Source organism: Stylophora pistillata, chromosome 7 (assembly GCF_964205215.1).
Source record: "Stylophora pistillata chromosome 7, jaStyPist1.2, whole genome shotgun sequence".
Lineage (NCBI taxonomy): Eukaryota > Metazoa > Cnidaria > Anthozoa > Scleractinia > Pocilloporidae > Stylophora > Stylophora pistillata.
This window is the reverse complement of record NC_142525.1, coordinates 3216783-3228848: the sequence shown is the minus strand read 5'-3', so window position 1 is coordinate 3228848 and position 12066 is coordinate 3216783. Positions and strand designations below refer to the sequence as shown.

The following is a 12066-nucleotide window of genomic DNA, read 5'->3' as shown; positions in this document are numbered from 1 at the left end:
CTCAGTTTTCACTGTTGTTAATGGTATCCACAATACCCCTCTTTAAAACACCATGTGTTTTTTAGTGTGTCTCCAACCCCCCCTTCCACCCCCCCCCCCCCCACAACTTTTGTAAAGGGCATCATGAGAAATGCAAGTGAGACTTTCTTTTAATCAGTTTTGGAAGGCAAAAGAAAAAAAAAAACCATAGGATCCCAACTTAGATAAAATTTTTGAACAACTGACAGTCTACAAGACAGTACAAATATCTTCATCAAGTAGGACCTTTAGTATGTTTATTGTAATGCGCACTCGGAGATTTTTGATTTGTGCATGTCATGTACTCTGACAGAGGTGAAAAATTCATCTGCATATATATTTACAAAATGAAACAATGAACAGATAATCTATGAACACTGCTAAGATGCTTCTATGTACAATTATATTTCAGGTTATTTTTCACAATTTTCCGGCTCAGCATTCTTTGTCATCTTATGCTCTTTGTTCTCCTGTGGAGATCAAGGAAAGAAAATATTTTAGAAAACCTGCTGCCAGTCTTCCCTTCGTTTTTTCATCACCCCTTGAACACCCATGAGTAGCGAAGAGAGAATTTCCTTGCAATGTCCAAACAATATGGAGTAGATAATGTAGTGATTATTAACTGGGTTGCCTGTGCATGCGCAACCCTAAGGAATTGCAGGTGAGCAAGAATTAAACATGTTCTTGTTTATCTGTCGATGATCCACCTGCAACAACAGAGTTCCCGTTAACGCACAGGTGTGCGTCTTATACACACAAAAAATGAAAAGGACGCACAGTTTTTGCCAATGTGCGTCCTCGGGACGCAGGAAAAAGGTTCCGACTAGTTAGGAGACTGGGTCTGACGGGCCCTACCCAAGAATTACTGCAATCATCAAGGCATGTCCTTTGACCCGCCATTTTGTCATGGTCAAGAGCATGTCTACTCAGAAAGGCTTATTCAATATATTCGATATTCAAAAGGGGAAACCTGGAAGTGATACAGATCTGGGGGATGATACCCTAGTGAAGAAATGCAAATTTTGTCCCAAACGGTTGGAGGAGTTCCAATGGTTAAAATATGATTCAACCGAAAAACAAGTGGTTGGTGTTAAGAAACATGAGCACACTTTATTCCAAAATTAAAGCTCTATTAATGGCATTAACACCTGGTCTTGGCTTTTGCCTCTCTGTTAAAAACTATAAAATTAAATTTTAGTAAAAAGGCAGGGAACCCCTAAAAAGCTAAATGGACCCCCAACTTTTAAGAACTGGGGGTTCCAAGGACCCTTAACTATCAAAAGTATTGGGAACTCTGAACAAGGACTTGGTTGTAGTACTGACATTACAGATAAGTGTTAAGAAAAAATTACCAATCAGAGCACCCTTAGTTGATCAAATACCAAATTCTTTAAACTAGCATCATAAGAATTGAAGAGCAAATGATTAGGAGAACTGGTGAAATCTTCAAAGTAAAAGAGTCAACTATGAGCTCTGTGCTGCTAATACGAACTCACAAAAATTTCTAACATTGAAAAACTGTCCAAACATTATCAGTGTTTCCCAAAAAAATCAAGTAATCTTGGAATTTTTACCACATTCATAATCTTTCAAAATCTCTTTTATTTGCCCATTCTTTCCTTCAAACTTTCATATTTCCTTGATTTGAATTTAAAGTTACTTTTCCCTGACATTGAATAGGTTTATTTCTAGTCTACTTCTTGACATGAGGCACCCATTCTTAGAAAAAGTTGTATTGGCAATTTTCAATATTACAAAAAAGCAAGAAACTTCAATCTATTCTCTGATTTTGTTTCATTCATTCACCCTTTGGCCTGTCCATGTTTGAATTTGATTAAGGTTATTTATCAAGGTTAATCAAAGCTTAAACATTCCCCCATGACCACACAGAGGCATTTGACTGTCCTCCTTGCCCAAAGGTGGTTTTTTTAACCTTATATGGGTGGGGTGGGGAATTTGAACGCCATCTGTAAAGTCATTCCAACTAAACAAACATGTCTTATCTCTTAAAATGGAGACATTTAAGGGTAAAAAGTTCACTTCTACAAGCAGATGGCTCATTAGAAAAGGCCTACAAATAAGTCACCCTCACTAATTGTGCCTTTTACAAAAACAATCGATGATCAAATCAGGCACATGGGTGGGGTAATTGACACCATTTTCGCCCCAAGGGGGGAGGAATTTGAATAACCCAAACATCAAAAGTTCAAATGCTCAAGAGTTGCCCAGGAAGACATACTCGAAACATACTCAAACTCATGCCAACACCTTGAATACATGCCACATGAATGAAGTGATACAGTGGCTCTAGAGGTAGAGTGGTATATTTGTATACAGTGCAGCTCAAAGATAAGGTTGGCCTTCTGATAGGGTGCAATAAAAATGTAAACTATGCAATTTAGCCCTGATTGCAGACTAGTCTTATACACTCATCTGACGTGTGTGCATCGGTAAACAGACTAGTTTAAAAAGGCATTGAAATGAAATGTGATTTACTTATTTCATTGTTCATGGTAGATTTTTCTTCAAGAAGATTATTTTCTTTAGAACAGCATGTATAGCTTCCATCATTCACCAAGTGCCGAGCCCTGATTGTGATCAACACATCTGCCTACCAACAAAGCTGTCCGGTCTCCCATGATTATTGTGACAATTTGTGTCATTTGGTGTGTGTGAGTGTAAGCAATTAAAACACTTTCTCACCTGAAAAATTCTAAAATTCTGTTTGGAACTCTGAACACAAACTTCATTACTTCTTGTCTTCTCCTAAGGGTCTGTCTGTTAGATGTTACTCTTCTGTTGAACTCTGCAAATCGTCTATAAAGTCTTGGGAATCCATAGTACTATGGAAATATTAAAAAAAAAAAAAAGAAATAGATTTTTTTGCATTGCTAACTCTGTGACGAGGGAACATGGAATGAACCCACTCAGATTTGCATAATTTTTAAGCCAGGGGGGGTGGGGTCTATGCTTACACGAAGTCCAAGTGGAGTCCCCTTTCTAAAATAATGGTCTCTGCCCAAAATAATTGGAGACACATAAGCCTGGTTTTTTGATGTAACCTCAATATCTTGTCAGCTTAAGGAATTCGACCTCAGAATTTAAGATTCTGCACTCTGGTATTCTGAGTCACAAAGACTCTATGATAAGCTGGACCATATGGTTATTAATAGGGGCCTTAAGCAGCCACGAAGGAGACGGCAACGAGGACGTGGAAAAACAAGAGATCTAATTGGAAGAACAATAGCTCAGCACGTGCATTTTGAAACTTTGAACATTTCTTAGCCGTCCTATGCAAAACAACAACGTGAAATCGCCAAAATTTGCGTCATCTGCAAACTGAAACCACAACGGCAAATTATTTTAATTTCCATTTGTAACTCAACACTACTTTTATACGTCATGCTGAAGTTGAGCTGTGGCGCTGTATGAGACAGTAAGCTCATGCAGCCATTTTTGAAATTCTGACTAAGAGTAGAAATTCATTTTTTAATTGAAGTCTTCCTTGGCGTTGCCATCCTGACTGCTTAAGGTCCCTATTAGTGACACACATCCTGTATATTGCTAGACTGAGCAATGGCAAAGGTATCATGTGTGTAAACAGAATTAGAAGATAATAGATTTTACACTCAGTAAGGAAATAAGGTAAGACATTTTTTTTTCTCTTGTCAAGAGACAAGAAATTACCAAATACACTGTATGAACAAATGATCTCTCTTGCTGAGATCAAAGTTGAAAGAACTCTGCTGTTGATCCCAGTAACCAGACTCAAATTTCTTATTCCAAAGAAATAATGTAACTGAGCTAAAACATAGTAGCGTAGTGAACAGGATGAAATTTCTCACATGAAGAAATAACAATTATTCGCTCCTAAAATCGGACCAGCTTTGCTGCCAGGCTCGTATGGAAAGCACCAAATTCTTAAAACTCTTGAGCTTATTGACATCCACCAGTATCGTGTTAGGTATAACAGCAAAATAACGGCAGAATGGTAGCCTGGTGAAATCTTACGATGTTATATTTCTCCAAGCATTATCAATTGTGGTATTTTGTAACCAAATTGAATGTTACGTCACCCTCATCGATCAGCTACATGAAGATCCTTCGAATCATCGATCGGATACGTATTCATCTAACCATGTTCAAATTTAAAGTCAGCAATAGCAAAAATTATACATCGAAGGAGGAAGAAACTCAAAATGCCAGTTATGATCAGAGTTCACGAAACTTCACGAAACATCACGAGTCACCGGATTAACCTCTGCCACGATCAGAGAGGTACTTCTTGCCACTGGATATATCTTACACAGAATATCCCCAACAGCATCAAGATCAATCACATAAAATAGGCTGCGCATACTCACCCTTCCCACAGCATATACCGTAACTTTTTTTCCTAAAGATACAGCTATGAGGGCTAATATTTTCTCCATGAATCGCAGTTCTTGTCAGTTTGCACATGTTCTTAGACTAGCTATGTCGCCGCGCCTTTGTTTATAGTGGGATGGTCTGGGATCGGAGTTAAAACTGACCAATGCGCATCGAGGACAGAAATAGCATCAAAGTAAAGTGTTCGAACGACGAGAAGACTTTTTTAGCACGAAACATTTTATCACTTACTTACTCGGATGAACACAGCAATTCTTACCTGTATTTTGTCAGCTATTTAAAGCAGTTTTATTTTCCAATTCAGCACTAACAGTTTTCTTCGTTTGTTCGTCTATTTATTGTTTAAATTCTGATTTAGCGTTCTACAAAAATTACCATAATTCGATAGAAAAAATCAGGAGAAACAAATCAAAATATATATTGTAATAAATAGACAACTTTTTTGAGAGACATGTTTCGGCATGCTTATGCCATCTTCAATCAATGAGTAACTGAACGTGAGTAATTATAAACCATACAAGTAGATGAATGAAATATTTACAGTATGATGTAATATAAAAGCGGGCACTAGTTACAACGTGACAACAAACCTCAAAGGTGCGAACTAAAACGCTAGAAAAGTGTTATAATGCTATAATTGTTTGTTAAGTTCAGGTTTGGTCTTATTTATATAAAAGCATCTTTGAGTTTTAAATCAATTGAGTTGTTAGCAGAATCCAGCATGCTAAAGCAAGAAAGGGAGTATTTGTTCTTACAAGAAGGAGATGTGTTGAAATGCTTAAAAATATGCGAGTTTTTGTCGCTTTCCGTGTGCTCCTTTATCCTAGTAGAGAAGTGGCGACTATTTTCGCCAATATAACGGGAATTACAACCCGCACAAGAAAATTGGTAAACTACCATGGATTTTCGAGCATCAGGAGTACGATCTTTAACACTGAACATGTTTTCAATTTTAAAAGAAGTGAAAACTAGTTTGATATTAAGGTCCGATTTGCAAAAGCGCTTAGTGAGTTGTCGGAGTTTAAGGTACGCTATTTTAGAATAATAGCCGACAAAGAGGAGTTTAAAGTAACGTGTATTATTGTCATCAATGTTCCGGCTATTTTGAGAGGAGGACCCGTCAAGATACCGTCCCCTCGATTAACTATGCACAGAACGACTAAGTTGAGAAATCTTCTGGCATCCTACAGCTATTGTACAAATTATATTCAACATTATTATATGCTAGTATATAACCAGCCATTGTGTTTGCCAAGGTGTATTACCAGCTTGGGTTAATGCAAGAGTGCAAAAAGTCACTTATGGGTGTGATTACCATTTGACTCTCAATGTTTCCTTGGCCTTAATCATAATAGATGTTTTTCTTAGCAATGGTCGGACGGCCCGGGTTCAAGTCCTTGCAGGGGCACTACGTTGTGGCCTTAAGCAAGTCGCTTCACTCACATTGCTACGTCTTCTCGGATAAGACGTAAAGCCGTAGGTCCCGTCTCCTGCAGGGTTTGGGGCAGGAGACGTTGATTTCCCACGCACGGGATTACTGTGTGGTGGATGTCCTCCCCTGGGTAGGATGGGTGGGAAGGTGAGATCGCTACATGGACCGAAGCGGCTGCCGAAGGCGCCTGATAAAGTGCCGACGTCCGTTATCAACCTTACTACATTGAGGCTGAAAAGCCCCTTTAGGGGAGATTCAATTAACGTTGCATGGTCTTTCTTCTGCGATTTTCTATCATAAGCAAAATAGAGCATTTTTTTTTTTTTTTAGGTCGAATTTTCGATTCAGCTCGATTGAATCTTACACAAATTCTTAACCTTTTTGATACTTTATTTCAACTTGTATTCTTCAAAACTATTCATGGTCAGGTTTAGGGAATAACAAATACAGAGTCTTGATGAGAGTTCACATACAGACTTAAGGAGAGCTCATAATCTAGGCATGAACTTGAATTGCAATTTCTATCAAATCTATTATGAAAGAAAAGGCACCATGGTACATAGGCCGGGCCTTTATCTGATGCAGTGCTGATATAACCGTCTGGTGCGCATTCCATCCCATATAGTTTATTTCCTACACCTGTACAAAAAGTATATACAAGATATCATCATTAAAAAACCATTGAAAGTTGAACATCCACAACTTTATTTTCACTTTGATTTCCTCATAATTGGTGGGTTCCACTAAGTTTTTGGGCTGACACCTCTAGAAAAATATAATAATGGTCTGAACATTGCTATTAATAAAGAATGTCTGATAACTAATTACAATGTCGAAGACAACTTTTTACATACCGACTAAAAGAACTTTTATTTTAAATTTCTGAGTTATGCAGTGTGAAATATTGCTGCAGGGGTAATAAATTTCCTCAAAAAAATTTTTATTCATTGCTTCTTTTTCTATTTTTCACAAAGGTCAAGAAAATATGTTCAATACTAGACATAGTTCCATAGTGGAAAAATTTGTTTGATTTGAAAAAGAAAAAAGAAAACAAAAAAAAACCAAGGACAGAAATCTAAAAATATAACAGTCAATATTAACCCTTTAACTCCCATGAGTGACCAAGATAGAATTTCTCCTTACAATGTCAATACAATATCAAGCAGACAAGTGATGAGAATATAGAAAAATATCAGATGGGGATTATTAGGTGTTCAATTCAAAATTCTCCCAAGTAACACCAAAAGAATTGTATGGCAGACAATAAGGAGAATTACTAACAAGATCATGGGAGAGGAAGGATTAAGGTGGCCGAACACAGTTTTCGCGCGTGCTTTTACTGACGCCATTCAGCGCACGAAAAAGGATCGTAAAAAACAAACATGCCGTAAATAGAGCGGTCATTTTATTTACTCAACAAGTACCTGTACCCGCACTATCTGCGCTATTTTTCTCTCTAGTTGATGCAGTGTATTGATGGTTTTAGTCTTTTGTTACAAAGATATGTAAGAAAAGGTAAAAGTGCAAAGAACGCAGTAATTCTCAGCTTTTTCGTTGTTAGTGAAAGAGCCCAGTTAAATGCAGCGCATGCGTAGTAAGTCAAAAAATTTCTGATTGAATGGAAAATTGCTTTCTTGGAAATACGCCTATTTCATGAAAACCACTCATTAGAATTTCATGAATTTTGGCATGGAAATACTTTAGGAAATAAGTAATGGGAGTATTGAAAAAAAATTGAACTTTAATGAGGGAAATTCTAGATATTTCAGTGAACCCTCAACAAGGTATAATTAAAGATCTACCAATTAAATTATTAGCAAAATGGTGTCAACTTGTGAGTATCATTACAAGCTCATTGCATGCAAATTATAAAGAAAATCTAATGACTAGGTTTTCTACAAATAAACAAAACCGATTTTAAAAGCCAATTTATATTTGTTCATGCTGCCATGGCAATGGCACATCTGTCAGTTTAACTATCAAAAAAGCAAAGTTTGTGTTGTTCACTTGCTTAATGCCAGTTTTGGCAACTGAGGGATCAAGGGTTTTAGAGAAAAAGGTGAATGAAACACAGGCATCAAAATCTGTGTATAGCCACCTTAAAGGAAAACTGATCATGTTTTGTTCATCAGCAAGAACAAGACCTTTGTTTCAGTTAAATCAATCTCGCATACCTTTACCGTACAGTTAAGAAACTTTTTGTTTCATTCATACTACTGAAGAGTTTTCTTTAATAGGCAACAATTACTTTAAGGTTTCCTTTTGTTAATCAAGGTACTCATTCCACTCAAGAATACTTTGTGCGGTCTTTCTCTAACTTTTTCTTCTAAACTCTCCTCAGTTCAACTGAAGGGAAAGAAAAGCAAAGTAAAGACATAATTAAATCGAAGTTGAAACTCTGATATTGATGACCACATAATCGATATCAATACTAATCAATATGTAATCAATACTATAAATTATGGATTAAATTTATTCCATTGGGATTTAGGGCCTGTGCATGATGAGGTCCCATAACTTACAATACTAACCACAGAAACAAGGTTAACATGATACCTTCATGCTCAAATAGAGGGGGAAGATTTCAAATCAAACAAACTGTTGAAATCAGTAGGCCATACATGTCAGTAAAAATGACCAATTATGATAGGTCTCAGGGTTTTGATCTGATGGCACCATTAACATTTCTGTTCTAGGCCATTCACTCAATCCAAATTAACTTTTGTATGAAGCTGTTCACCAAGTTATTTTGAGAAAAATATCATTTGACCTCATATTGAACATCAAAACTTTAAGAATCAAGACCCAAATCGGCAGTCTACAGTCCTGTAAATATCTTGACATACACCCTCCTCCTCCCCCCTTTCCTGGTCCAGTCCTGTCCACAGCTATAAGGAGGAGTCTTTTTGCAACTAGCAATAGCCTACCTACCACATTTGGTATGGGGTATTACTTAAAACTGGATCATTGGATAATGCAATTCAAGACTTTTTAATGGCTTAGCCATTATAGTATATGAGCTAATATACCATAATCTACAAATATGGTAAGCGTACGTGTCAGCTTAAAATCAAAAGGGAGCTAAAAAATCCCGATTCTTCTTACAAAATAATAATTTCTTGGGAGCGTTTTTAATAAAACAATTATTCCACTCGGCTTGTTGGATATGAGATGATTATAGCCAACTCGGCGCTACGCGCCTCGTTGGCTATCTATCATCTCACATCCAACGCGCGCTTGTGAAATAATTGTTAATTATATCAATTTGTATGCAAAATGACCCAATGATCTAGCATAATATAACTGTCAACATTTCAGAGCTTTCACACATTTATACTGATGTATGCACTTTTACCCCTTTACAGTTTAACCCTAATTTGTATATGCTTTCTACATTTCCCAAGGTGCTGACAAGGAGAATTTGTCAAACACTCCAAATTTCTTTAGTTGGTGATCACTTCCTATTCTCTCCTGACCTTAATGTGTGATTCAGGGGTGATATTGTAAGGAGAAATTAGATGCTAGTCACTATTAGGGTAACTGGAAGCAAAACCCTGTATATGGGGGTTATACCCCTCCCATATAAACTACAAGAGCAGTTAATATTTCACTACACTTTGGAATGGAGCCAAAAAAGCAGTTAGTGGGTACATTCACATGCCAAAGCAGTCCTCTTGAGGCATTTTTTTCTAGGCTCTTTTCATCTGTTTCTTGATACATGGTATTTTTTCAAAACCAAGGAATCTGCAGGACAACTTCAACTTAATTCAAATCTCATAAAGTATCTTTCCCCTTTAAGCAGACATCTTTTTCCTGTGTTGCTGGCACAAACCAACCTCCTTTTTTCACTGTACAACAAAGAAAATTAGAGATGTCATAATGTAGGTTGGGCCAAGTGGGAGTAAAAAACACCTTCTCATTCTTTCTTAAGGTTACCAAAAGCCTTCATGAATTACTTGTACACTGAATTGAGACCTTTAAAAGTATGTTAAGTTGATTGCATTTTGTTTTCATGGTAAAGTATGTGCTCATGCCAAATGGCCCTGCACCCAACCAGAGCATATCTTGGTTTCCATGTAGCATGAAGTGACTTACTAGAGTATTCTTACCCCCCCAGGATAGGATGCTTGTCCCTTGCAAGGTTACCCCCCCCCCAAAGCATTTAATCAGGCTTTCTTGACAATTCACTGGTGTCCATTTCTACTTCTGGGTGGAGACAGGCACTGTGAGAGTAAAGTGTTGTGTCCACGAACACAACACATTGCCCAGGCCAGGTCTAGAACCCAGACCCCTTTACCCAGAATCACATGCGCTGACCATTAGGCCACAGCATCTCCCACAGGCTTTCTTGCCTGGCTACTTTATTTTGGGGGGCGTACTAACAGTCATTTTCAAAGGTCAGTGACGTTGATTTTGCATGAAAGAGAAAGAGATGAACCAAAGACCTTAATTTGGAATTAGGGGGTGATGTTATGGGATAAAATTAGACGCTAGTCACTTTAAGGGGTAAATCAGAAGCAAAACCCTTAGCTTCAGCAAATAAAATGGTTACAATTTCTACCTGACATATCTTCATCTGAATCATTCCATTTGTAAAAAGTTCCTTTGCACTTATGTTGCCACACCTTTTCCTCTAAATGCAGCTTCTCTAAAGACAAAAGGAAGGCCATGAGACAAAAAATCAAAGAAGTAATTCTTTTATTTAGGAATTGACCATTCTAGGACTGGGCAAAAGAATATAATAATTTCAAAAAGCTCCAGTAAAGTTATCAAACTGTAGGATTTCCATGATATGTTTGTCCAATTACAGACACAGTTTGTGCCAAAAGCAAAACTTTATCCCAGGACAAAGTAATACACAGGGTTGAGCTACCTACATTCATACATACATACATACATACATACATACATACATAGTTACATACATACATAGGTTAATTGACCACTACCCATAGGGGCTTTTCAGGACCAACACCCACCCACCCCACCCAGGGGAGGACATCCACCACACAGTAATCTCGTGCGTGGGAAATTAACGTCTCCTACCCCTAACCTTGCAGGAGACGGACCTACAGTTTATTCGTCCTTATCCGAGAAGACTAGAATATCTATCCATTTCTTGATTATAGAAAGGTAGCAAATTCTCCTCAGTTATTTTAAGACCATGAGTATTGGTCTGGCTGGGGCTCAAACCCTCAACCTCCTGCACAACACAATCCGGCACTCTAGCCAATTGAGCTAACCGGGAGGCCGTTAGGAAATACTGGAGGAGAAGGGAAATACTGAAAAGAAGAGGGAAGGGGAGGGAAAGGGTGTAGCAGGTTTGGGACATCCAGGAGATACTGGAAAGAGAAGGGGAGGGGAGGGGAGGGAAAGGGTGTAGCAGGTTTGGGATATCCAGGTCTCCAAACTCATGAATGCTCATGAATTTTAATCAAACCCTTTTTAATTTGTAGCACTTTTCTCACCTATATCCATCTCTCTTTATAGTATATAGGAGCCAAGATCATCTCAAAGTAATAGAAACTGTGCAGAAAAAAGAATGAAAACATGTTCTTGTTTATCTGTGGATAATCCACCTGCAACAAGGACTTGGTTGTAGTACTGACATTACAGATAAGTGTTAAGAAAAAATTACCAATCAGAGAAGCATTAGTTGATCAAATACCAACTTCTTTAAACTAGCATCATAAGAATTGAAGAGGAAATGATAAGGAGAACTGGTGAAATCTTCAAAGTAAAAGAGTCAACTATGAGCTCTGTGCTGCTAATACCAACTCACAAAAAATTTCTAACATTGAAAAGCTGTCCAAACATTATCAGCGTTTCCCAAAAAAATCAAGTAATCTTGGAATTTTCACCACATTCATAATCTTTCAAAATCTCTTTTATTTTCCCATTCTTTCCTTCAAACTTTCATATTTCCTTGATTTGAATTTAAAGTCACTTCTCCCTGACATTGAATAGGTTTATTTCTAGTCTACTTCTTGACATGAGGCACCCATTCTTAGAAAAAGTTGTATTAGCAATGTTCAATATTACAAAAAAGCAAGAAACTTCAATCTATTCTCTGATTTTGTTTCATTCATTCACCCTTTGGCCTGTCCATGTTTGAATTTGATTAAGGGTATTTATCAAGGTTATTCAAAGCTTAAACATCCCCCCATGACCACACAGAGGCATTTGACTGTCCTCCTTGCCCAAAGGTGGTTTTTTTTTAACCTTAT

At 37.4% G+C, this 12066-nt stretch overlaps 2 protein-coding genes across 5 annotated transcripts in view; both read right to left on the bottom strand.

Annotated features, from left to right (window-relative positions):
• Positions 1-253: 253 nt before the first annotated feature.
• Positions 254-4522, bottom strand: LOC111342967 (uncharacterized). The gene is made up of 3 exons (XM_022950096.2): positions 4383-4522; positions 2722-2861; positions 254-488 (listed from the first exon to the last, which is right to left on the bottom strand). The coding sequence occupies exons 1-3, from the start codon at positions 4449-4451 to the stop codon at positions 467-469; spliced, it is 231 nt and encodes a 76-aa protein (XP_022805831.1). The 5' UTR covers positions 4452-4522; the 3' UTR covers positions 254-466.
• Positions 4523-6520: 1998 nt separating this feature from the next.
• Positions 6521-12066, bottom strand: part of LOC148726182 (uncharacterized) — a 60371-nt gene continuing 54825 nt past the window's right edge. For all 4 annotated transcript variants that reach the window (XM_088729111.1, XM_088729113.1, XM_088729114.1 and 1 more), the window contains 2 exons: positions 10401-10487; positions 6521-9687 (listed from right to left, as the gene is read on the bottom strand). In XM_088729111.1, the coding sequence (XP_088585237.1) occupies positions 9614-9687; positions 10401-10487 (161 nt within the window). In that variant the 3' untranslated portion in view covers positions 6521-9613. The remainder of the gene's footprint in view (positions 9688-10400; positions 10488-12066) is intronic.